This window comes from Eublepharis macularius, chromosome 4 (genome assembly GCF_028583425.1).
Source record: "Eublepharis macularius isolate TG4126 chromosome 4, MPM_Emac_v1.0, whole genome shotgun sequence".
Lineage (NCBI taxonomy): Eukaryota > Metazoa > Chordata > Lepidosauria > Squamata > Eublepharidae > Eublepharis > Eublepharis macularius.
This window is the reverse complement of record NC_072793.1, coordinates 168,233,904-168,260,668: the sequence shown is the minus strand read 5'-3', so window position 1 is coordinate 168,260,668 and position 26,765 is coordinate 168,233,904. Positions and strand designations below refer to the sequence as shown.

Below are 26,765 nucleotides of genomic sequence, written 5' to 3'. Positions count from 1 at the left end.
TTCTGGCAGTTCTCCAAAGAGGTCACATGTCAGGTGGACCCACCCACCTGACTTCAGCCATTTTGGGCCTGTTTCGGCCCTGATTGGGGCCAAAATGGCCCGGATCAGGGCTGAAACAACCCGGATCGGGGCCCAAAAGGGCCCAAAATGGCCCCTTTTGGCCATTTTGGGCCCAATTTCGGCCCTGAATGGCCAGGATTGGTTCCAAAACAGCCAGGATAGGTGATGTCAGGGGGTGTGGCATATGCAAATCAGTTATGCTAATGACATACTTCCGGAGATGCCAAGGGGTATGGTATATGCTAATGAGTCATGCTAATGAATTGTGCTAATGAGTTCCTCCAGCTCTTTTTCTACGAAATGACCCCTGCTTATCACCCCCTACTTGATCTTTTTATCTGGAAAGGTTGGGGATTGAACCTGGGGCCTTCTACATTGAAATTTCTGCTGCCCTGTTGTATTGCTGATGAATGTCCCAGTTGTTGATTGCATTGACTTACACACTGTACGCTGCCTTGAGTCTTAGTGAGAATGGCAGACTATAAATAATGTTAATAAATAAATGAAATTAGTCAGAGTGCGTTGACTGACCCAGTGTCACCCAGAAACTTTCCATGGCAGATAGGGGGTTCGAACCTGGGCCTCTCGGATTGTAGTCTGACACTCTAGCCACTACACCACTGACCTTAACTATGGGGAAACGCATTACATTTTTTATTCTTACTTGCACTCCACTCTTGCTTTCAGGGTTCCAAGCGCTCGGGACACATTTTCTTGGTGCAAGTGCAGGGGCTGTGGCTCAGTGGCAGAGCATCTGCTTGGTACACAGCAGGTCCCAGGGCCACTCCTCAGCATCTCCAGCCAAAAGGCTCGGGTAGGAGGTGATGTGATGTGTCTCTGCCTGAAACCCTGGAGAGCTGCTGTCGGTCAGAGGAGACAAAACTGACCTTGACAGACTGAGGGTCTGCCTCACTAGAAGGAAGCTTGGTGTCTTCATTCCTTACAGCAGCCCTGTAAGGTAGGCCTTGACCCCACATTGGAGACTGGGGAGGGGACTGAGGCCTAGAAGACGGGAGTGACTTGTTCAAGGCTATTTTGGGAGTCTAGCAAAGGCGACATTGGCAACCGGGACCTTCCAGTCTGTAAATACAAGAAGCATTCACTGTTTAAAAAAATAGTCAGTTTCCAACAAGACTTGTTTTGCCCTTGGCAATTGTCACTGACTTTTTCTGGTTTATTTCCATTTGAACATTACATAATAATGTCATATCTGGGACTTGTATTTCAAGGCGTTCAGACCCTGCAGGTTACGGTTTTTCCCTCCTTCGTAACTGCACACGCATAGTATTGAAGTCTGTGTGCCAGTGGAGAATCTGCAACGTGCATTTGGCAAAGTGGGCTCAGAAGTTCACAAAAGCTTTGCTAAAATAAAAATGTGCTTGTATTTGACATGCTAGAAGAGCGCTGTTTGGTTTAGCAGTAACCAGGGGTCATTTCGCAGAAAAAGAGCTGGAGGAACTCATTAGCATAACTCATCAGCATAACTCATTATCATATGCCACACCCCTTGTCATCACCAGAAGTGTGTCATTAGCATAACTGATTTGCATATGCCACACCCCCTGACATCACCTATCCTGGCTGTTTTGGACCCAATCCTGGCCATTCAGCGCCAAAATTGGGCCCAAAATGGCAAAAAGGGGATGAAAATGGCCGAAAAGGGGCCCAAAATGGTCAGGATCGGGCCACTGCTGAGTGGGAGAGTGATCCACCACCCGTCAGAGGCCCAATCCGGGCTATTTCAACCCCAATCCAGGCTGAAACAGGCCCAAAATGGCCGAGAGTCAGGCGGGCAGGGCCACCTAACATGTGACCTCTTTGGGGCAGGGCCGGATCTAGCGTTCCCGGCGCCGGGGGCAATGCTTGCAGGTCCTCGTGCGCGCGCTGTGCGCGTGCGCGCTCCCAACGCGGCGTGATGACGTCATTTTGGTGACATCATCGCGCCGGCGCCGGAGGCAGCGTGCGGGGCTGGGAAGCCGCCCGCGCCATTTGCTTCTCCGCAGGCAAATGGCGTGGTCGGCTTTGCAGCCCCCCACGCTGTCTTTCGCCTGCCCCGTGGGTCAGGGGGCGGCCGGCTGCCCCCTCTCCTGCGAGGCAAGCAAATGGCGTGGGTGCCCGCGCTGCCCTTTGCCTGCCCTGCGGGATGGGGTGCGCGGCAAGCCAGCTGCCCCCTGTCCCACGGGCAAGCGAAAGGCAGCACGGGAGCCTGTGAGGCTGCCCGCGCCATGCACCTGCCCCGCGGGACAGGGGGTGGCCGGCTGCCCCCTCTCCTGCGGGGCAAGCGAATGGCGTGGGTGCCCGCGCTGCCCTTTGCCTACCCTGCAGGACAGGGGGTACGCTGCAAGCTGGCCGCCCCCTGTCCCGCGGAGCAAGCAAAAGACAGTGCGGCTGCCCATGCTGCCGCCTGCGCACTCCGGCAGCTGGGAGCTGCTCCCGGCGCCCCCTCCCTGGCGGCGCCCGGGGGCAGACTACCCCCCTGCCCCCCCCCCCCTAGATCCGGCCCTGCCGGAACTGTGTTCCTGTGCATTCCCCCTCGAAATGAGCCCTGGCAGTAACTACTTTGTCAGAATGTATTCTAGGGTTGCCAGTTCTGGGTCGGCAAATTCTTGGAGATTTGGGAAGTGGCGCCTGGGGAGGACAGGTTTGGGGGAGGGGAGAGACCTCAGCAGGGTTGTGATGCCAGAGAATCCACACTTGAGGGCAGGGAGACTGATCTCTGTAGTCTGGAGATCAGTTGTAACTTACTCCAGAAATCTCCAGGCCACTCCTGCAGGTTGACACGCCTAGTTCCTTTGAGAAAATACATATGGGGTTGGGGGCTGCACAACTACACAACCTCATGGCACGGACAGTGAGATGTGCAGGGGATCAGGGCCGAGTGTTTTTATATTCATTTGCAAATAGAACCTCGGTCTTGGCTACAATGATTTTTCTGACAGCAACTGGGATTCCTAGAGAGGCCATTTAAAGAATCTACAAGGGGGATTGAAAATAGGGACAGCCACTTCCTGTTCCTTTCTCCCCCCCCCCCCTCCAGTTTAGGAGAGCCTGCCTTTTTTCCCCCTCCGATTGGTTGTGCAATTTGGTCATTGTGCCTTCCTGCGTGAAAGATCTCCAGATCAGGAGCCTTTCTTGCAACTTTCAGGTGGGGAGCTAAAGGGTTGTTTCTTAAATTAGCTGGGTTTTTAAAAAAATGAAATAGGAAGGAGAAACAAAGAAGACAGGCAGAGCCATGTTGGACAATGGGCGAGGGGGAATCAAAGGAGCCTGCCATTTCCAGGCAGATGAAAGAGCCTGTTTTTGCATCTCTTTAGATCAAAGGGATAGTGAGTGAAGGAAAGGCGTTTTTTCTCCATAGGGCTGAGGAAAATGGGTGCGTAGTTATTTGGAGTGGGTGGGCCTTTATAGCGGCCAACTAACGGGGCGGGGGGGGGGGTCAGCTTAGCTTGCTGTTGTGGGGGTAAGGATTTCTGGGTGTACAAAAAGCTTTTTAGTGAAACTTTTTAGTGCATGGAGAAAGCCGCTGTTGCCCATCCCTTGTGCTGCTTTAAAGAGGCATAGTTAAGAGGCTGACTGAAAAGTTGGCAACCCTTATGTCCTCTTTACTTTACAACAGGGCTTCCTCAGCCCCTCTGCATGGTCCAAAATGCATGTGGATTCTCACAACAAACAGACTCCCCTCCTATGACCCCCTTCTCACTTTCTTTGTAACTAGTCTAAGAGTTCCACCGGTTCTTAGACAGCAAGCCATTGCTCGAATGTTTTTATGATGTTAAATCTCTCCCCCCTGCTTCCTTCTAGATTCTGAAATCCGCTGTTTGGTGATTTCCAAGGCTGCTTGAAGGTATGGTTTCCTATACATGTGTGTGCGTGTGTACATGTGCATTGTGGGGAATGGGGGAGGAGCTCTGTGTACTAAAGTGGGCTGGTTCCGTCCACTGACTGCCTCCCACCAGAGCCAAAGTGTGGGCCAAGGGCTCTTTCACCGGTTCCCTTGCAGTGTGAACAGCAAGAGAGATTTTGACAGAACCTCTTTACTTGCTCGTACTGGACAGGTGAGGGTTAACAAGCCCTTTCCCCTTTTTCAGCTTTAGAAGTAGGATTGGAGATCCATAATTATGAGGGGGCCGTCTGTGATACCTGAAGCAATCCTGGCCATAAGGCTGCCAGCTCAGGGTAGGGGAAATGCCTGGAGTTTTGGGGGCAGAGCCTGGGGAGGGGAGGGGAGGGGAGGGAGCTCAGCAGAGATGTGACACCATAGAGGCCTCCCTCCAAAGCAGCCATTTTCTCCAGGGGAACTGATCTTTGTAGACTGGATATCAGTTGTTAATCAGGGAGAATGCCAGGCCTCACCTGGAGGTTGGCAACCTTCCTGGTAGCCAAGTGGGAAGATTTTCAGCCTGGGCTTTCTACTGGCTTTCTCAACTCCAGATTTCAGCACTGCATATACAAAATGATGCCTATTCCTGTATGCCCTCCTTTCCTTTTAGCTCATGGTGGCTGGATCCATTTAATCTGAATGAACAAAATCAGGAGTCTTGTCTCTGGTTCTGTTTTAAGGACGAAGACCTATTGGAATGGGTTCAGTGGAGGGCAGCAAAGATAGTTGAGGGTTTGGAAAACAGGCCCTCTGAAGGAAAGTTGAAAGAATTGGGTCTGGAGAACAGAAGGCTGGGGTGGGGGCACGATCATGCTCTTCCAGTACTTGGAAAGCTGTATCACAGAAGATGACAGACTTCTTTAGTGCTGTTTCAGAGGGAAAATTACAGGTGGGTCAACTTCAGTCAAACTTTATTAAAAACATTGTGAGGGTGAGAGAAAATCTGCAATAGAATATTTACCTAGAGGGGCTGGCAGGTTCTCCCTCACTAGGATTCTTTGAGCAGAGGTTGGACAGCCATCTGTTCTTGATGCTCTAACTTTGAATTTCCTTCAGTGTGCAGGGGGTTGGTCTGGATAGAGTCTAAGCCCCCCCCCCCCCGACTCTGATGCTTACATGCCTTGATTCCATCCCAGTTCCATTCTTGCACTGCCTCTGAACATAGAATACTGCCTCTGGTCATGGAGGTTCCATCTAATCATTGTGGCTGACGGCCATTGATGGGCCTAGCCGATGTGCTTCCTGGGGCACAGCTCTTCTTACATTCCAGTGACTTCTTACATTGTGGAGTGTGGATTTCAGATTCCCCTTCATCTAGGAAGCTTACGGGGTGAGCATTGAGCAGTCACAGCTTCTCATCCTCAAATATATATGGAACATACATTGTGTTTTGCATACAATGACTTCAGTTGCTGGAGCCCTTAAGTCAGTGGTAAAGCATGTGCCGGCCTAGCAGACGGTCCCACGTTTAGTTCCCAGCATTTTCCGTTACAAAGATCTTGGAAGGCAAGGAGAGATCATTGTAAAATACCTTGGAGGCAGCGGCTGACGCTGTATTTTTCCATGGAAAAGTTTTCCGCCCCATAGCTGTTAGAACTATTGTGCTGCGAATCAATCCTGTTAGATGGGCTAAATGTGGGATATGAAGCATAGAGAAACCCCAGGGCTAGTACAGTGGTTGTATTTGCCGTCTTTTTGCTAACATTATTTAAATATTTAAATTATTAATTTAAATTGGAAAACGTTCTGATTCAAATCTTCCTGGAAAACCCACATTCACCATTTGGAGATCTGCTGCTGCTCAGTTGAAATGACACTGATCTGTCTGTTAATCAGAAGTTGTTCACGGCTGTGCACATCCCAAAGTAAAATCCAAGAAACCAGAACGCCACCCACGTGATATTCTTAATTAGGACCAACCAAATGACACCTAACAGTGTGCAAGCGAATGAGCGCAAGCATTCGAGTTTGCCAGAACGCTTCATCAGGCTGGATGTGACAATTGTTTTTTTTTTTAAAAAAAAAAGTTTAAAAAGGAAAGGTTTAAAATATTCTTTTCTCTTTTTAAACATTCAAAAGCTTGCATATTGGCAGCCAGTGTGGTGTAGTGGCTAGACTGATGGAATAGGATCTGGGGGGCTCCAAGTTCGAATCCCCACTCTTTCACAGAAGCTTGCTGGGTGATCTTGGGCCAGTCACGTACTCTCAACCTAACTTACCTCACAGGGTTGGGAGGAAAAAATGGAGGGGAAGGAGAAGATGTCAAGATGCTTTGGCTCCCCATTGGGGAGGAAAGCAGACTCTAAATGAAGTAAAATAAACTGTTACGTGTCATTTGGTTTGTTCTAATAAAATATATTCTGTACAGCGTGTTCTGTTTCAGGGAGGAAAGTCTCCTTTACATCCTGCCCTTCCTCTGTGGGGCTTAGCATAGTGCACGTGGTTCTCCCCTCCTCATTTTAGTCTCAACAACCCTGGGAGGTAGGTTAGGCCAAGAGTGTGTGACTGGTCCAAGGTCACCCAGTGAGCGTCCATGGGAGAGTGGGGATTTCAACCCAGGTATCCTAGTCCACCACCCAGGCTTTCATATGACTGAAGAGTCCTCCATCCCCAAAACCCAACATAAGAAAATTAGTCACGACCAACATCTGAAGAGCCCTGAGGGTGCAGACTCTGGGTCCATCTATTCTAGCATCCTAGTGCCCATGGTAGCCCGCTAGCTGCATTTTAAAGCCCACAAATTGGGCATAGAGGCCAAATTCAACTTACTCCCACTGGCCGTCAGTCCTATATTCTCCTTGGATTTGTTTAATCCCCTTTTAAAGCTGTCCACGCTAATGACCATGTCTATATCATGTGGCAGTGTGTTCCACAAGTTAATTGCTTATTCTGTACAAAAGATACTTCATCCTGTTCTGAATCTACTGACCATCAATGTTGTTGGGTGACCCCAAGTTCTGATATTATGGGAAAAGGAAGGAAAAGTTCCCTTTCTCAAAGGGGAGGTTAAGCTAGAAGGCTTTCCCCATTTGTATGGAGAGCATTTTCCCCATGTGAAGGAGCGTTCCATGTCAGCTCCTCTATGCTGTCTGAAGTGGTTACTATCTTGGTGCAAACTAGTCCCAAGTCTGAGTTGCATTTGTGTTGTTCTTTGTTTTTTATTCCAGCCATTGGCAGAAAAATGAGTGACAATGAGAAAGTCATTGATCTAAAAAGCCCAGAGCCCACGGACCCATGTGAACCGTTGCTGGAAACCACAGAAGACCTTTCTGAGTTCCACGAAGTGGAAGAAATCTATGAGATTCAGCACAGACCAGAGGGTCCACCAGACCTCATCCCCGGCTTAGAAGATGGTAATCCTGTAGAAGAGACGTCCTATATATGTTCCGAGTGTGGCAAAAGCTTTTGTAGCATATCCAGCCTCATCAGCCACGAAAAGAGAAACCACGTGGGGGAGAAGCCATACAAATGCGCTGACTGCGGAAGGAGCTTCCACCAGAGCTCCGACCTCGTCAAACATGAGAGGATCCACACAGGGGAGAAGCCGTATAAGTGTTCCGTTTGCGAAAAGCGGTTCAACCAACGGTCCTATCTCATTGTCCATGAAAGGTTTCACACTGAAGAGAAGCCGTATAAATGCTATCTCTGTGGGAAAAGCTTCTGTTCCAATGCACACCTCATGACCCACCAAAGAACACACACTGGAGAGAGACCCTATCAGTGCCCTGACTGTGGCAAAAGGTTCATTACCAGTTCGAACTTTGTGAATCACAAAAAAACCCACACAGAGGACAAACCATATAACTGTTCGCTCTGCGAGAAGAGTTTCAAGCGGAGCTCAAACCTGATTCAGCACGAGAGGACCCACACAGGCGAGAAGCCCTACATGTGCCTGACCTGTGGAGAAAACTTTGCCTCCAAATCGGGCCTCGTGAAACATCAGAGAAGCCACACGGGGGAGAGACCCTATAAATGCTCCTACTGCGGCAAAAGCTTTAGCCAGAGCATGATCCTGACTCAGCATGAGAGGACCCACACGGGAGAGAAGCCATGCAAGTGCCCAGTGTGTGGGAAAAGCTTCCGTTCCAGTTCAGACCTTGTGAAACACAAGCGGATTCACACGGGAGAGAAACCTTACAAGTGTTCCCTGTGTGGGAAAAGCTTCACGACCAGCTCAGATGTGGTGAAGCATGAAAGAACCCACACAGGCGAGAAGCCGTACAAGTGTGGGATCTGTGGGAAAAGCTTCAGCCAGAGCGCGCATCTCATGCAACACCAGAGGATCCATACGGGGGAGAAACCATATACGTGCCTCACCTGTGGGAGAAGCTTTACCTGCAGTGCACACCTGGTGGTCCACAAAAGAACTCACAAAGAGGGGAATACCTTGCAAACATAAAATGTTGCCGTTGCAGTGGATGGCCAGGAGGAAGAACAGTTCAGCCAGGTCTGATATAGTTAAGTGTCAAAGATTCTGTTCCAGGAGAAATCCTAGGAATGCTCTAAGCAGCAATGTTCATGTCGAACCAGACACCCTTTAATTTTTCCCCCTGAAATTTTTTAGAAGCTGTAGAAGAAAGAAAATCTAAAACTTAGTTGCTTGTCGTATTGTGTTATGCATGGGGAAAAAAGAGAGAAGCTGCCCAGACAGGAGAGAAGCCATAGAACTGTTCAGAGGAGGAGAAAAGTCAGAGGAATGTTCCTATCTCTCATCAAGTCATGGTGCATAAAACCCAAAGCAAGTTTTTTTAAAAAAATGATTATAATGATATTGTCTAACTGAAGCTTAATTGTGAAAAGGTAATCTAAGGCAACAGGATTTGGGGTGTTTGTGCAGAGAGGCAGCTTACAGAGGGATTTCAGGGAGCATCAAAAGACACGGCTACAAAATAAACATCTGTCTAAAAGCAAAGAGGGGCAGTCATGCATTAACTCTACATAGTCTGTTTCTAATTAACCGATGGGCTGTTTTGTGTTGTTGGGACAGCCCCCAGCAAATGTTAATTTTGCAAGTCCTGGGCCCGTGCTACTTAGTTGTTGTTGTTTTAAAAAAATAATAATAAAATAGGGCTACAAAGAATTTTCACCCATGCAAAATGGCTGGGAACAGAGGAGACAGGAAGGAGAAGATTTTTTTTTCCAAATCTCCTCCCTCCCCTCTTTCTTGCAGGCATACAACTGTCTCTGAAAGCTGGCATCCTCAGATGGACCTTCTTTGCAGTGTGAAGATAACCGTGTCATTGCCCTGTTTCCTGTCTGGCTGTTCACCCCCTGAATTGGCTTTCTTTAAACCTTGATTTGTTTGAATGGCATTCACACTTCGCCAACATCCTTAGAATGAATTTTTTAACATGCTCAAGAGACAGCATGACGTGATTCCTCTTGGTACTCAAAACAGCTGTATTCCAGAAAGATATACAGTGGTTAATATATGTATTTAGGTCATATCTGTCCTGCCCTTCCTCTAAGGAGTACAGGGTACATGATCTGGTTGCCAGCTGTAATATATGCGAGACAGAAGAAATGCTTAATACACCGTCCGGTCCACTTATGGACCATTTTGACTTAGTTATAGCATCTGTGAAGGCCGCTACTTGCGTACAGGATCTTTTTCCACCTTGGCTGCTAAAATCATGTAAAGACCACATCAATGAACCTTTGATGTCTATCATAAATCAGTCGTTAATTCAGGGCACCTTCCCCCCGCCAGTCAAAGAGGTGGTTATCCGCCCATTGCTTAAAAAAAAAAATCCCGTGACAAAAATTGTGTCGCTCAGTCTCTAATCTGCCCTTCCTAGGGAGAAAGCAGGAGCAGACCAACCCCAGGCCTTGGATAACTCTGGTGTTCCGGCCCCTACTGAGTCTGGTTTCAGGCCAGGCTATGGGATGGAGACGGCTCTGGTGGCTTTAGCTGATGATCTATGTCTGAATATAGAAAAAGGCCATGCTTCCTTGCTGCTGCTCCTAGATCTATTTGATATAGCAGATAATGCCTTCCTGTTGAGGCATTTGGAGGCAGAAGTAGGTATCAGAGATTGTGCCTGGATTGCTTTAAATCATTCCTTATGGAACAGACTTAAATGGTTGCTGTTAGAGACCAGCTATCTTCAGGGTGGGAATTATCTTGCGAGGTTCCACAGAGCTCAATCTTGTCCCCCATGTTATTCAACCTCTATGTAGAACCTTTAGGTGAAATCATTCATAGCTCGGGAATTGGATGTTATCAACCTGCAGGTGTCACCCAGCTCTATATCTTGCTATCCAAACCCCCTCGTGATTCAGGAGAGGTACTGAGACACTGCCTGATCGCTGTGGACAAATGACTGAAAATGAACAGATTGCAACTGAACTCAGAGAAGGCTAAAGTTATGCTGGTTGGAAAGGTGGAGTGCTTTCAGTGGTGTTCACTTGACCCTCATAGACTCAGTTAAGAGCATAGAGGTTATACTGGATCTGGCATTGCTGCTAGAGAAAAAGTAAATGCAGCTGCAAAAAAAAACACTTTCCTCTAACTCAGTCTAGCCTGGAGGGAGCCCTCCTCCCTTGATACAGCCAACCTGGCCACATAGATTTAGGCCATGGTAAGATTGAGACTGGACTACCGTAAGGAACTCTACATAGGTCTCCTCTCAAAATCAACTCAGAGACTCCAGTTGGCGCAGAACGCCGCAGCTCAATTATTAGCATGCATATTATTTCCATTCTGCCGTCACTCCATTGGCTACCGATCAGCTACTAGTTCCATTCAAGGTTTCGTCTATCGCATACAAAGCCCTTCATGGCCTCGAACCCTCCTATCTACAGGACCGCCTCTCTCCCTATGCACCACCACAGCAGCTTCGCTCATCTGAACGGGGCCTTCTGCAGGTTCCACCCTGCAAAGGGGCAAAATCAACAAGTAGCCGTACACACGCATTCTCTGTGGTGGCCCCCACCTTATGGGACGGCCTGCCTGAAGAGGTCAGGGAGGCTCCCGTTCTCCTGACTTTCTACAAACTATGCAAAACTAAGTTGTTTAGAGAGCTTTTTAATACAGATAATGGGGTTTTGCTGTAATGAGATGGTTCAGAGGGATGCTTTGGTAAAGGGATAGGGACTGTTGATTATACTACTGTGTACTGTGTGTTGCTGCAAGTATCGTCCTACTGCGTAGTTTCTGCATTGTTTGATATGTCATGTTAAATTGCTTATATTTTGTTTCAGCCCTGTATCAGATTTCTGCTTGTTTTCGAATTTCTGCAATCCATACCTTATTATATTGTTTCTTGAACATCCCAGCCATTGATCGTCTCGATTTACACTGTGTATTCCACCTTGAGTCTCAGTGAGAAAGGTGGACTATTAATAATGTAAGTACATAAATAAATGGTAGAGCCATAGGCGTCACAGAATGCAAATATTTTCATGGCTGATTTGGAACAAGGCTTCCTCAGCTCCTCCCGTTCACACATATCTTGTACTTGTGATTCATTGATGACATTTTGATCATCTAGACCTCTGGGAAAGAAGTTCTTGAGAAGTGGAAACTGAGTTGTTCAGGAGGGCTTTTTTGCACAGATGATAGGACTATAATGAAACGTTTTCAAAAAGATGTTTCAGTAAAGACATAGGGATTGTGGCCTGTACTATGTTGCTATAAGTATGATCTTTCTGTGTAACTTCTGCACCCTTTAACATGTCATGGTATTGTGCTTTTGTTACACAAACTGCTTCCTAGGTACAGCCTCTCTTAAGTGCACCTAATGCAGTCTGTGTTTCTTTTGGGACCCTTAAGCCTGCATATACAAGGGACAAACTTGGTAATATATTTCCAGATACAGAAGATGTAGGGATATTGATGGTGTTTTGCCATCTGGGCACGGAGAAGGGGTCACTGGGGGTGTGGGGAGGAGGTAATTGTGATTTTCCTGCACTGTGTAGGGGGTTGGGCTAGATGACCCTGGGGATCCCTTCCAACCCTATAATTCTATGACTCTTTGATTCTCTAAAGATCATTTAAATAACACACTTTTAAAATAAAAAGGACAGCATGAAGAAAAGTGGAGAAGCAGAGCCAGTTCAAAACTCAGCAGCTGGTCCAGTAGAATCTCATATACACCCAGGGGAAGCAAGTACACAATCTAGTCCTATGTAAAGATATTCTGGTGGGGGGATGTTGAATGAGGAATAAAAGGGAGAATGTAAAACACACTTTTTCCTGCCCAAGGAGAAGAGATCTGTGGTCTAGAATTCCTTGAAGATCATGGGTGGGGGGAATGTCCCTGGGCGAATGAGTCCTTGCCTGGTTCCAAGTTGATGTCTCAGTCCCAAAGGTGGCCAAATCCAAATTGCTGGGCAAAAGAGCCCCTATCATACTTCCTGTCTGTTGAACTGTTGGGTTTTGAGTTTGGAAGGGGAAAAACCAAGTTTTTGGTAGCACTAAGGGGCTACTGAGAGGCTGGCAGGGTGGGTAGGGAACTACATTGAATTAAAAAGACAAAGGGGTTCGCTTCGGTAGTGGCAGACACTGACCTAATTCTTGTCCTGCTTCTCTGGGCAAGGCAGGATAGCTGCTTTCGTTCTGGGTGCAACTGAAGAGGGGAGTGCAGCATTCACAGGCACCCACCACCCATGTAGAGTTAGTTATTACCAGGCATCCAGGACAGGCCCTCCACCGCCAGTGCCTTGTGGCTCTTCTGGGTTTGGTTGGCATGTTACTTCCCCTGTATGTATGGCTAAATTTTAAGTTTCCCTTTAATGGCAGAGACTATGCTTTCCAAAATGGGGGTGGGACCCAGCAGCTGTTTCCTTTTGTCTCATGCATCAGAGGAACAAGATTCCAGGGTGGGTGCCTGTTGGGTGGCTTATTCCCAATACGGGGACTTCTGGGTAACACTTTATTTCAGCTTGGGTTCAGCTCTGTTTTCAGATTTTCTGGTGGTTTGTCGTCAGGTTTCTGCAAACCAAACTTCTATTGTATCTTTTATTGGATGCCCCATAGCTGTTGATTTAAATTGCCTCCCACTATATAATCTGCCTTGAGTCTCAATGAGAATGGACTATAAATGATGTAAAAAAATAACAACAGCAACAATAATAATAAGTTCCATCAGGACTTCAATTATTTTCACCCCCAAATCAACCTCCGCACGGGCCAATCCACGCAGAAGGTACATTTCCTGGATGTCGCTGTGAAACTTTGCAATGAACAGATTACTGCCCAGAAAATATAAATCGATAGTCTACAGGCAAGTACTGTGTTACAATCACATTTGCTTCAATCCCTCAAATGAGGATATTCACCTTGAGAATTTGCAACAAGCATTTTTTGGATTACAGAATCCTAGCAGCATAGTAAAGGAGCCGATCAACAAAAGCCAGAATGATATCAAGACAAGGGTTGCCGTTTGCACACTGCTGGCAGGAGAACCCCCGTGGACGTTCCCCTGTCCCCCTCCAGCACTCAGTGGGGCAGGGTGGGTTGGAGGGGATGAGATGCGAAAAGGTGATCTTCCAACACCACAACATCATTTCTGGCTACATAACCAGAAGTGATAATTGCCATGTTGCGGGGTACTCTAGGATTCACCCAAAGTTCTCCAGTTTCCCATAGAATTTCAGGTTTATCCCAAAGCACCCTATGACATGGCAACGTCACTGTGATGCTTCTGCCCCAGTGCTCTACAGGCCACCCTCTCTCCCTGCTCTGGCAAGCAGTCCTTGAGCAAGCTCATTCCCGCTCAGATGCTGGAGAGCAAGTTGTTTTGGGGAGGGAACCAACTCGTCTCAGCAGGAATTCCTAACTGTTCCCCAACTCCCTCGGACAGAATTCAGAGCCTTTCCCTTTGATAACCTCCCCCACCCCGATCCCTGCCCCCTCACCAGTTTGTTCCAGGGCGGGGGCTGATTTCATAACATGAGCCAGAGCAAGGTGGATAGGAAGGAATCAAGGCAGTTGCTGTCTCTTAACACAAGCTTTCCTTCAGGCAAAACTAGAGAAAATGCAGATCACAGGACTAGGGTGCAAATGGCAAAAATGAAACCAAGAGGTTGCTAACCTACTTGGAACGTAGTTTTAGGTGGATAGTCGTGTTCGTCTGCAGTAGAGCAGCAGGGTTTGAGTCCAGTGGCACCTTAGAGACAAGATTTTCAGCATCTAAGCTTTCAAGAGTCAGAGCACCCTTCTTCAAACATGAGTAACAGGAGGACACTGTGGAGTTCTACCCTGAAGCACAGCACTCGGCACATCTAGATTGCCCAAAAGTAAACATGGGTGATCTCATTGCACAATCCTACATTACTGAGGATCTTGAGTCCTTGGTCAGAGTAAACCATATTAAACTGCAAATTGGTTTAACTACAACTTTTTGGTTGCAGTTTCATTATCCTGGATAGGTAAAATAGCTATTATTAGCATGCATGCATTACCTAAAAGTCTTTATTACAACATACTCATTTTTCAGTAGACGTTTGCCTTGAGCAGTGGCAGAATTTGGTTTTAATGTTTATATGGCAGACAAAACCCTCTTGGGTTGCTGACAAGTTAATGTATAGGAAACCAGTGAAAGATGTATTGGGAGTTCCCTGTATTAAACGGCAATTAGGTTAGCTTCAGTATAATAGTGGTCCCTTAATTCCTAATAGTGGTACCCATTGATTCTTATTTGAATTATGTCAGATGTTCTGGGTCTACATCAGGGAAAAACTTAGCATAGACCAGAAAGATGGAAAGTATCTCTTCTTTTAAAACTAAGAGGGTTTAACAACCTCCCTGAGATATCAAAGCCAGTGTGGTGGCCAGTATGGTTGTCATGGTTAGTGTCTGACTAAAATCTAGAAGATTGAGGTTTTAATCCCACCTCTGCAACTGAAAGCTTGCTGGCTGACCCTAAGGTAGAATCATAGGGTGGGAAGGTACCTTTAGGGTCATCTAGTCCAACCCCCCTCACAATGCAGGAAATTCACAACTGCCCCAGTGACCCCTGCTCCATACACAGGCCCGGCACGCCCATTGAGGCCAGGTAGGCGGTGGCCTCGGGCGCAAGGGCACTGGAGAGACGCGGGAGGGGATGTCGGGGGCGGAGGCGTGCGCAGCAGAGCTGGTATGACGGCTGCAGCTCCTGCAGCCAGCCAGCCCCGTGCCGCCACCGCCGCTGCCGCCACACGCCCCAGCTGGGCACAGAAGCCATGAGCCACTGCTGGGGTGGCGTGCAGCGTGTGGAGCATGGAGCAGCCTCCGCATGCCACCCCAGCAGCGGCTCACGGCTTCTGTGCCCGGCTGGAGCATGTGGCGGCGGCGGTGACTCGGGGCTGGATGGCTGCAGCAGGAGCTGCAGGAGCTGCAGCAAGTTCCGCCAGCTCCGCTGCACGCTCCTCTGCCCCCACACACCCCAGCCGGGCACAGAAGCCGCAAGCTGCTGCTGGGGAGGCTTGCGGAGCACGAAGCAGCTTCCACGTGCCGCCCAAGCCATCCTGCACTGTGTGATGACGTCATCGCATGACATCATCATAGAATCATAGAGTTGGAAGGGGCCATACAGACCATCTAGTCCAACCCCCTGCCCAGTGCAGGATCAGCCTAAAGCATCTCTGACAAGTATTCATCCAGCAGTTCATTCATCACGCAGTCCATGGCGTGCGTGCACAAAGTGTGTGTGCACAAGTGGCCGCAGGCGCCAGAAATTCTGGCGCCAGCGCTGTCCATACCCAGAAGATGGCGAAACACCTCCAGGATCCCTAGCCAAACTGGCCTCTGGAAAATTGCTACCCGACCCCTAGCTGGCGATCAGCATTACCCTGAGCATGTAAGAAGGGGCACAAAAACCAATCACTGAGGCAACCCCTTCTGCCCTTCCCCTCACGACCTGCCTGGGTTCACAGAATCAGCATTGCTGTCAGGTGGCCATCTAGCCTCTGCTTAAAAACCTCCAAAGAAGGAAAGCCCACCACCTCCTGAGGAAGCTTATTCCACTGAGGGACTGCTCTGTCAGGAAGTTCTTCCTAATGTTTAGCCAAAAGCTCTTTTGATTGAATTTCAAGACATTAGTTCTGGTCCGACCTTCTGGGGCAGTGGAAAACAACCCCGTGCCATCCTCTATATGGCAGCCCTTCAAGTACTTGAAGATGGTTATCATGTCTCCTCTCAGTCGTCTCCTCTCCAGGCTAAACATTCCGAGCTCCTTCAACCTTTCCTCATAGGACTCAGTCTCCAGACCCCTCACCATCACCAAGTTAGTCGCACCCCCTCTGCCTGACCAAACAGTTAGCATGGTTATTAGGAGAATAAAATGGAGGACAGGACAGCAATGTAAACTGCTTTGAGTCCCCAAAGGAGAGAAAGGCAGGGCATGATGTTTTTTATAAAGAAAATTTTGGATACAGTTTGGAAAAAAGACGATCAGCTGATTGCTGTTGCCATAGCTTCATCCAGTACGGCTGCTGCTCTTTGGGCAGGAGGCAGAACTGCTCATTTCGTAGTCAAACTATCATTAAAAATGACAGGTGGAAAAAGTTATGGTGTGGAGCCCCTAGACCTAAATAACACAACTGTGGCATTTTGCTCCGTTTATGAGACCTGTATTACGCTGCCTCTTTGACTTCCTTAACATTCCCAAAAGATTTTTGATGCGACCAAATGTTCTTGTCTTAGTTCTCTGTTTGACCCATAGAATAGGATGAATGTTATATCTGGTAGAGTGACAGAATAGTCAGTGTGTGGGGGTGGCTGGGAGGTAAAAAGGGATTCTTTATTCTAGATAAAGCAGATATTTTACTTAAACAAGAGGTAGAGTTTATTTAGAAGTATATATGCACAATGGTTCCCTAGTAGTTCCAAAAGCATTATAGTTTCATTAAGACTACTAGCTTTCTAGTTGTAAGACAGGTACAGGTTTTCTTTGTATTTTCTAAATAAACAGTCACAAAGATTTATTAGCTTAAGTGGCCTCTATGGGAATATCATCCACAAAAAAACTATACAGACTTTTAGCACCCCATTCTTCCTGTCTCTCACACTCTCTGAACAACTGTCCCTCAGAATCACCCTATGAAACTGTGGTTCACCTCACCCCCCTAGGTTACATCTACCATCCAATCACAACACATTTCATTCACCCACCCGGAGTCCTCTTTCTTCACTTAGAGGCCTGCATTTTAAACCATAGCAAACATACATTCAAAACCCCACATTAATTAGCAGAAATAAAACATACAAAAATATTTACATGGCAAAACATTACAATAACCTATTAACCCAAAAGTCTGTGATATTCCTCCATATCATGTGCTAATGGGGTAGGACAAATCTCCTATTTTATAGCAAACAGTATTGCAATTATTTTAGTGGATAATTGAACATATTTTATTTATTATATTTATATCCCGTTCTCCCCACAAGCGGGCTAAGGGCAGGTAACTAATACCACTTCATCAGCTGTATAATACAGGCCTCAGTTAACACAAAAACTCTAGACAATGATTGAACATTTCTATGGATTTCCCTTTTCCTGACTCCTTTGATGGGATGTATGGTTGCTCCCGTGTGTGGACTTCATGATGCCTGGTAAGGTCTGGCTTGCGGCTGAAGCTCTTGCCACACAACAAACATTTGTATGGTTTCTCTCCTGTGTGGATTCGCCGATGGGCAGTTAGTCTTCCACTCTGAACAAAGCTCTTTCCACACTCCAGACATTTATATGGTTTCTCCCCAGTGTGGATTCGTTGATGGACAACAAGGCCTGAACTCTGGGCAAAGCTCTTTCCACAATCCATGCATTTATGTGGTTTCTCTCCAGTATGGATACGTTGATGGGCAGTAAGTCTTCCACTCTGAACAAAGCTCTTTCCACACTCCAGACATTTATATGGTTTCTCCCCAGTGTGGATTACTTGATGGCAAACAAGGCTCAAGTTTTGCCTGAAACTACTTCCACAGTACAAACATTTGTATGGTTTCTCTCCTGTGTGAATTCGTTGATGAACATTAAGGGTTCCACTCCGAGCAAAGCTCTTTCCACACTCCAAGCATTTATATGGTTTTTCCCCAGTGTGGATTCGTTGATGGGCAGTAAGAGTAATTTTATAAGAAAAGCTCTTTCCGCACTCCAAACATTTATACAGTTTCTCCCCTGTGTGGATTTGTTGATGGGCAGTAAGCGTAACTTTACAAGAAAAACTTTTTCCACACTCCAAGCATTTGTATGGTGTCTCTCCAGTGTGGATATGTCGATGGTCAGTAAGTGCTCTACTCCAAGCAAAGGTCTTTCCACATTCCAAACATTTGTATGGTTTCTCCCCTGTGTGAATTCGTTGATGAACACTAAGGGTGTCACTCCGTGCAAAGCTCTTTCCACACTCCAAACATTTATACGGTTTCTCCCCTGTGTGGGTTCGTTGATGAGCAGTAAGGGTGACTTTATAACAAAAACTCTTTCCACACTCCAAGCATTTATATGGTTGCTCCCCTGTATGGATTCGTTGATGGGCAGTAAGAGTGACCTTATGACAAAAGGTCTTCCCACACTCCAAACATTTATACGGTTTCTCCCCTGTGTGTATATGTCGATGGGCAAGTAGCTCTGAACTCCAAGCAAAGCTCTTTTCACACTCCAAACATTTATATGGTTTCTCCCCTTTGTGGATTTGTTGATGAGCATTAAGACTCCCACTTTGGGTGAAGCTTTTCCCACACTCCAAGCATTTATGAGGTTTCTCCCCTCTGTGAATTTTTTGGTGTTCCATAATATGTGCTTTTTGAGCAAAACTCTTTCCACACTCTAAGCATTTATATGGTTTCTCTCCTGTGTGAATTCTTTGGTGTTCCATAATATGGGCCTTCTGAACAAAACTCTTTCCACACTCCAAGCATTTATATGGTTTCTCCCCTGTGTGGAGTCGTTGATGGGAAGTAAGGGTGACTTTATAACAAAAGGTCTTTCCACACTCCAAGCATTTATATGGTTTTTCGCCTGTGTGGATTCGTTGATGGGCAGTAAGGGTGACTCTACAAGATAAGCTCTTTCCACACTCAAAACATTTATATTGTTTTGCCCCAGTGTGGGTACGTCGATGGTCAGTAAGTGCTGTACTCTGAGTAAAGCTTTTTCCACATTCTAAACATTTGTATGGTTTCTCTCCTGTGTGGATTCGTCGATGAGCAGTAAGTGTGTCACTCCGAGCGAAGCTCTTTCCACACTCCAAGCATTTATATGGTTTCTCTCCTGTGTGGATTCGTAGATGAGCAGTAAGGGTAGCTTTATAAGAAAAGTTCTTTCCACACTCCAAACATTTATATGGTTTTTCCCCTGTGTGGATTCTTTGATGTTCCATAATACGTGTTTTCTGAGCAAAGATCTTTCCACACTGCAAACATTTATATGGTTTCTCCCTTGTGTGGATTCTCCAGTGTGTATCAAACACTGATTGATTAATGAATGTTTTTCCACACACAGGGCAATTGATCCTTCCATGGTATGGCAAGACGTCCTGGGATGCAGGACCCTGAGAAGCAGAGGATTCATCCCCGCTCTTTTGTCTAATTCCAGTGTTTCTTCTCTGTTGTTTCCCTTCCAATGGGAGCTGCTGCAGTTCTCCCATGGATGTGTCCTGGGGACCATCAGCCTCTGGAACAAAGAAGGAACTGTTAAGACCTTAAAGCAAAAACAGAATCAAGGAAAGAAGGTCAATAAGTGCTCTTATTAACAACAGAATGGAAATCACTGGAAGGGGAGCCAAATCTTCCCACATATTAACTGGATTCTTCTTGAAGGCTGGTTCTGTCAGAGACAAGGTGACTGAGTGAAACCTCCATGTTTAGAGGCAGTATCTCTCTGATGACTGGTTGCCAGCAGAGCAATCCCAGTGGGAGGTGTCAGCTCTGCTCCGCTGCTTGTGAACCTTCCAGAGACTGAAGTTGGCTACTGAGGGAAACAGGAGGCCAGAGTAAACACCTCTGGCAGATCTCTTCCTGTATTCAAACCCAGAACAGAACAATGTTCACTGGACAATGAATATGAAGCAGAGCTTCACACATGAACTATGGAGACCCAGTCTGAGCTCCCACCTTGTTAAGTGCTCTGGAGTCATCTTGGGCCAATCACTCCTTTCCAGTGTTTACTGCCTCTGAAGGCTGAGTGTGTAAGTAAATGGAATGACCTCACAGGTGCTGCTCTGCACTCCTTGAAAGGAGGACAGGATAAAACAGAAAACCACAAATAAAGGTAGGTCCTAGTGCCCCCCAGCAGATCACACGCCCTGGACTCATCCCATCCCCGGTCCAATCCCATCTCTCTGAAGCACCACTACCAATCAGAACAGACATTACTGGTGTAGATGGACCAATTGGAGCAGCGTCATTGGTAGTGGTTCTTACCTTTAATGACCTAAATGAGACAGGCCCACCCTGATACAGTATCTTACCCCCCTCCAAAGGCAAGCAGGATTCAACATCCCAGTTTGACGCCATCTGACGCAGTCTAAGGGCTGCTCTCCCTTTTGAAGAGACCCCACAATCCTCCCAGAATGGGAAAAGGTGGAGATGGATCCCCAAAACCTTGAAGGCTTACAAACAAGCTGAACACTAATAGATGTGATTCCTCTGTCCATTTACAATAATTTTTATCCCACTCTTCTCCATGGAGCTCAGAACAGCATACATTGTCTTCCCAACGGAGTATGGGAAGAGAGGACCTGCCCCTCTGATTTCAAAAGCAGTTTGTCAGGCAGGAATTGAACAAGTGAAGCTCGTCATGACATACTGCAAAACTTCATCCTGCTGAGTTAGGGCTCTCCCATCTCATTTCCCTGCGTATGTGGGCCCTGCTTAAGCCTGTGTGGTTGTAAGTAGAATGAAAATGACAGAATGGCTGCAATCCATCCCTTTGGCCCCCCTCTCCCTCCTCCCACTGTTCTCCTCCTCGTGCCCAATGAGGGATTGCAAGGGCCTCAGGGCACAGAAATGTCTTCTCGTGCCTTGTAAGATGCCAGGCACACTGGCAGCCTTATATAAATAAATATATTATCATTGTTGCTATTAGCTGAAATGCCTGTTTCCTTCACAGGACGAGGCCAGTGAAAAAGCCTCCTCCTTGGATGCCTGGCTTTTGGCTTCCACTTCCAAGAGACCCATAAACTGTTGTAAAGGCCAATAACACACCACTTCCCCCTCCCTGCTTTCACCTGCACTCAGCATTGTGTGCCTCCAAAGAACAATGAGCCTATTCAATCCTCAGTGGACCAGGGCAGGGTGCGTTTGTTCCTTTTAGCTTAAAAACCACCGTATCTGTTTACAAACTAATACCTGGGGGGGTCCGCTATGCCTGCAGACACCCCTCCCTTGCCTGCGTGTGGACCCATCCGCTCCCCTACTGAGAGTCTCCATTGGAAGAGTCCTACGAGAGACCTTCTTAGGAGCGATTTCTGCCTTCAGCATCTGCGAGTGAAGGGACAAGGGAACCTTACCCAGAGAGGCCACGTTCTGATGGTTTTCCTCCATGACTTCCTTGTGAAGGCTTCTTTGGTCTGGATCCAGCAGGGCCCACTCCCCCTCAGTGAAATGAACAGACACCTCCTCAAAGGTCACCGGACCCTGAAAAAGAGGAAAGCCAACCCCTCTGTCTTCACAGATAATGTAACGATCCTTCCCCTCCTAAGGTCCATCCAAAAGGGGGAGGAGAGAGAGACCGCGTCCAGCTTAGGGTCAGGGTGGGCACACAGCGGCATGAACGCAGTTTCACACCTACCTGATCTGGCTGCATGGACGCTTTTTCTCTGCCAAAAGGAGATGGTGTCAAGAAACCACCTGGAAGGATTTAAAAAGGTAATTAGAAGGCATTCTATGCTTTCCAAGTAGCTGGCATTTCAGTTCTCCCTCTCTAGGCTCCTGGTCCCAACTACCTTGTATCCTAATTTCAGATAATTTTTTGCTTCCACACTTTTGCAAAATCCAGTCTTGTTATGGCTGTTATATGAACTCCAAAATGCAAGGAACAGACAGTTCCAAACCAACGGACACAACCATAGTAATCACATAGTAAGACCAGTACATATTCACCTAGCTATTGGTGAAGTACAGACATCCTAGATAGTCAACATGGTGAGAGACGCCACTGACACATCATCTTTATTATAACTTCATGCTTTATTCTGGATTTTAACCCTGGTCTACAATATCAGGCCAAAAGCATTATTTTGTCTTACTAGGCATTTTTGCTGTTACATTCAAATATTGTTACTGTACCTTGTAATCCACTGATTGCCTGATATTATCATATATTGTAATCTGCTTACTGATTGCCTGAAGTTTTGATTTATCATAATCTGCCTTGAGTCCCAGTGAGAAAGGTGGACTATAAATGAAAGTAAAGTAACAATCATGGAATATCGTATTCATAGAGAACGACTATCCCAGTGGTGTCATACTGCTAAAAAAGTGTACTTTATGGAATTACCCAAGAAAAAACTTTTACTACCCTTGAATTTCATATCTAGTTGAAGAGAACACAGTTTTGACATCAATTGACTGCCTCCTTCCTCCACTCCAGCAGCCTTTTGAGGTTCATCATCTCTGTACATACCTTGCCCTGTCATAAACTGGATACCAAAAAAGTATTGACTTATACATACTGGGAGATTGCGATTCGGTTACTATGGCATAAGATCTCTTCAAAACTTTTAATTCTGTCCCTCTTTTTATTGGCCCAACATACGACCTTCCCAATTTTTGATGTTAATGATCATTCCTTGATTTCGGAGGCAGCTTTGTCCTCACCTCCCTCTTTGGTGGCATTAGTGGTGAGGCAGGCCGGAAAAATGTATGTTGTATTTTAACCTGCACCTTTAGTAGCTTCTGGCTTACAATATTACCACGAGGACACTATAAATCTCTATCCATTTTCTTCCTCTGCAACCAGAAACCTAATAGAATATTAAACAGGCCTCAGAGTTATCCAGGTGGTTAACTAAGTTACCCTGGTATATAATTGGAGATGAGGTGTGGCTACTTCCAAATAACTAGCACAGATTTTAAACGGATTCTAGGTTTTTATTTCCCCAAAGGGAAAGTTCTAAATTGAAACATGGGAATGGAGCATCTTTCCCACACAAGAGCGGGGAGTATAGAAACAGCCCACATACGCTCAAGCAAGAAATGCAATGGGAACAGCACTCCTCTCGATCTTACCTGGAAAAGCTGCTCTGTGGTGGTAATGCTCCTGCACAATCTGCTCTGGCACCTGAAACAGATGTGGAGATCCCAGAAGGGAGAGACCAATGAGAAAAGGAAGAGGAAACAGGCTGGGGAAGGGTCTCAGAAGTTGGACAACCATGTGGATTCTGAGGGTATTCTTAATCATATCCTGGGGCCCACACACTACTTAGATGAAACCCCCTTACCTGCTCTTCCCAGTCCTTGGTCTCCGCCTGGCTTAAGAGGAACCCTTCTGCCAGGGCCACTGCCTGGGAACTGGTCTCTGGCCCGCATTCCGTGACCCAGTTCTCCATCTCCGGGGGCAGGACGGCCAAGAACTGCTCCAGGATCACCAGGTCCAGGATCTCCTTCTTGCTGTGCCTTTCTGGCTTCAGCCACCGACAGCAAAGATGGTGGAGTTGGCTCCAAGCTTCTCGGGGCCCTACAGCCTCCTGGTAGCGGAAGAGCCTGAACTGCTGGCGTTGCTCATCTGAAGGGACAACATTGCCTCCCAGGTTCCTCTGCACAGTTTCTTCGCACAGTTCCCTTCTGCTCCCAGCCTCAATGGCATGAGGATCTTCTCTTACTTCTGGATCAACTGGGTCCAGCTCTCCCTTCATCCTCCCTTCCTTTCCAAACAACGTCCACCTGGACCAGTGGATCGCCTTCATCCTGTGCCAGTTCCTTCTCTGTAGGCTAATGCCAGATCTGTGACCTCCTGCAAAGCCAAGACCGATTTTTAGGACTGGTATCTATGTCATCTCCATCGGAAGAGACGAGCTCCAACCCATCTTAGTAAATAAGAAACCATATGCACCAAGCAAAAAGGAGCTTCAATACAGCGAGCAGAAAGGCTCTACTCTACTTAATAGAAGGATTGCTGAAGTATAAACCAAAGATTCCTGCAGCATCTGCTAACCAGAGATCACTGCATGGGAAGGGACAGGGAGCTGGGTGCCAATTTATGAAGTGGTTGTGAAGTCGGAAAGGGGGAATAAGAAGCAGGAGGGAGCCACTTCAAATCCCAGAGGCACTGGATCTTCCCAATCCTGCCACAGGTAGCAGGAGAATAAGCTTAGCTTATTCATGGAAGCCAAGGAGCCTGGAAAGAGAAAGAAAAGTGCAAAGGAAGCCCTAACTTTGAACCTTTCAGGGCTCCAAGCTGTCAATTCACTCCAGATCTTTTAAGTACGTAGACAAGAACTTTAATTAAGATGCCATGTTTGAAGAACATTGTATGCCAAATAAAAATGAGGTTTTGAAGGGTTTCTTTTAATTAAGGAGCTGATCTTTGAATACAGGGCGTTTGTGGTCTGGAAACTATTATTCATTTTAAGCTGCTCAAGGATCTATGTTTTTATGCTCTGGCTGGGTTTACTTATGCTGAATTTTTTTGTTTGGCTTTTGTTATGTTTTGCTTTTCAAGCTGCCTATAGCAGGTTCCCTCGGGAAGGAGCATAAACATTTCCTAAGTAAATACATATCTTTATAGTACAAGGAGGTAAAGCCAGGCAGAGATCTTTCAGAGTTCTGTGTGTTCTAAAAAACACCAGCCTGCCGGGTGATTTTGGAGAGCTTGCTAACTCATTAAGAAGGCGTCAGATTGTCCTAGGTGTCCACAATTGCAAGATGAAATGCAGATTTCTAGAAGCCAAAGATCTTACATTATCAAAGGTCACTGAAATGTGCCAAACAGCTGCTGTTACCCAGAAGAGAGCATCTCTTCTTCTGGCAGGAAAAAGTTGTGCTGAGCTCATAAGCAGAACTGTATCTTCAGTAAGCCATAGCAGAGTGAAGAGAGGAACCCTCCAAAAATCCAGGTTTGCTTTTCTGGAACAACAAGAGAAAGGCAGGCAAGCAGTGCAGGAACACACCTACACACCACAGCAGTGGGAAAAACTATGTCAATAGGGATGCCATTTTGCTTGCATATGCTGACAGCAACAGAATGCAGCTTCATCGCAACAGGGCCTTCTGCAGGTGCCACCCTGCAAATGGCAAGATCGGTATCTGCCTGTATACATAAATTCTCTCTAGTGGCCCCCACCTTATGGAATTGGCTGCCTGAAGAGGTCAAGAAAGTTCCCAATCTCCTGGCTTTCCGCAAACTATGCAAAACCGAATTATTCCAGAGGGCGAATAGGAGGGCTGTACTGTAAGGATGTGATTTTTAAAAGATGCACTGATAAAGGGCTAGGGAATATAGACTATACTACTATGCGCTGTCAGTTACTGCACGATCCTACTGAGTAGTTTCTGCGCTGTTTAAGATGTCAGATTTAGAATTGCTTGTGCTGTGTTTCAGTACCGTATCGGATTTCTGCTCCTTTTCAAATCTATGCCCATCCCCATACCCCATTGCATCGTTTACTGAACGTCCCTGCCGTCGACTGTACTGTGCAATCCGCCTTGAGCCTCCGGAAGAAAGGCAGACTATAAATAACGTAAACGAAGAAAGAAAGAAAACAGCGAAATGTGCATACCGTATTACGGGAAGATCAGCTTCCGGAGAGCAAGCAGAAAAGCCCTAAACCGAGTCCTGTGCTAACGTTCACGAAGTATTGCTAAACTGCAGGCTCCGGCTGGTCAACGCTGCAGGCACCCCGAACGCAGCCGCCCGTCTGGACTTTTCCACTGCCAAAAGCAGGGAGGTTTTTTGCGACGGAAATGTTCTTGGCTTCATTTCCTCGCCTTCGAAAACCCTCCGCCGCTGCCTCGTCCCCCATCTGTACACGCCGCCCTCCGCCCAAGCGGGACCCTGGAAGTGAACGCGACGAGTCGCCCGGCTTCTCTCCTGCCTCTCTAGGAACTGGGAGCCCTTCTATTTAACCCTTCGCTTAAGTCTCCAGAAAGCAAAAAGGACCCGCTCCTTGCTCCCCCCGGCAGCCTGATATCAGCCCTAGAACTGCTTATGCTCGGTTTCACCATTTCTTCAACCCTGTATTGTATTTTTGCTGATGTGATGCCTTTGTAAACTTGCCTTTATTTACCCTACGCCGTTGTGTATTGAAATGGCCTTGAGACTGACTGTACTCAGTCAGTCAGTCCCTTTATTGGCGTAAAACAAAGTCAAACAAAACCAGTATTTGAATATACAATATACAATCCAGAATCAGTCATCTCTGCAAAGAACTACCCAGTAGGACCATACTTAAAGCAACAGGTAGTGCATAGGAGTAGGTAGGACGCAACAGGTAGGATGTAAGGATGGGGAGACGTCTAGTAAACAATGTAATACGGCTAAGACGGCAGAAATCTGAAACAAGGAATAAGTGTTATACATGACATGTTAAAACATGCAAGCAATAATATTACATAAGTAGAAATATGATGCAGTAAGAGCAAGATATAAACATACAGCAACAGATAACAACAACAGTTGATTTATATACCATCCTTCAGGACAACTTAACTCCTACTCAGAGCGGTTTACAAAGTGTGTTATTATTATCCTCAGGACAATCACTCTGTGAGGTGGATGGGGCTGAGAGAGCTCTGGAAGAGCTGCTCTAATTGGAGTTAGAGTAGAATACTGCAGCTTGCTTATTGTCTGGAAGTAGGCAGTGCATGCATATTCTGCAGTCCATTGGCTGCCAGGTTCAATGCAAAGTACTGACCGTCACATACAAAGCCCTTCATGGCCTTGGACCCTCATATCTGCAA

General features: G+C 46.7%; 2 protein-coding genes across 2 annotated transcripts in view; one reads left to right on the top strand and one right to left on the bottom strand.

The window, feature by feature from the left end:
- Nucleotides 1-11,496, top strand: part of LOC129327793 (zinc finger protein 420-like) — a 29,389-nt gene extending 17,893 nt beyond the window's left edge. The window contains exon 6 of the mRNA XM_054976546.1: nucleotides 7,108-11,496. Coding sequence (XP_054832521.1) covers nucleotides 7,108-8,339 — 1,232 coding nt within the window. The 3' untranslated portion in view covers nucleotides 8,340-11,496. The remainder of the gene's footprint in view (nucleotides 1-7,107) is intronic.
- Nucleotides 11,497-16,719: 5,223 nt separating this feature from the next.
- On the bottom strand, nucleotides 16,720-25,820 carry LOC129327126 (zinc finger protein 420-like). Its single transcript, XM_054975582.1, has 6 exons — nucleotides 25,586-25,820; nucleotides 23,309-23,820; nucleotides 23,097-23,148; nucleotides 21,658-21,716; nucleotides 21,377-21,503; nucleotides 16,720-19,539 (listed from the first exon to the last, which is right to left on the bottom strand). Exons 2-6 carry the CDS (start codon nucleotides 23,771-23,773, stop codon nucleotides 17,372-17,374), a joined length of 2,871 nt encoding a protein of 956 aa, XP_054831557.1. The 5' UTR covers nucleotides 23,774-23,820; nucleotides 25,586-25,820; the 3' UTR covers nucleotides 16,720-17,371.
- Between the last annotated feature and the right edge of the window lie 945 nt (nucleotides 25,821-26,765).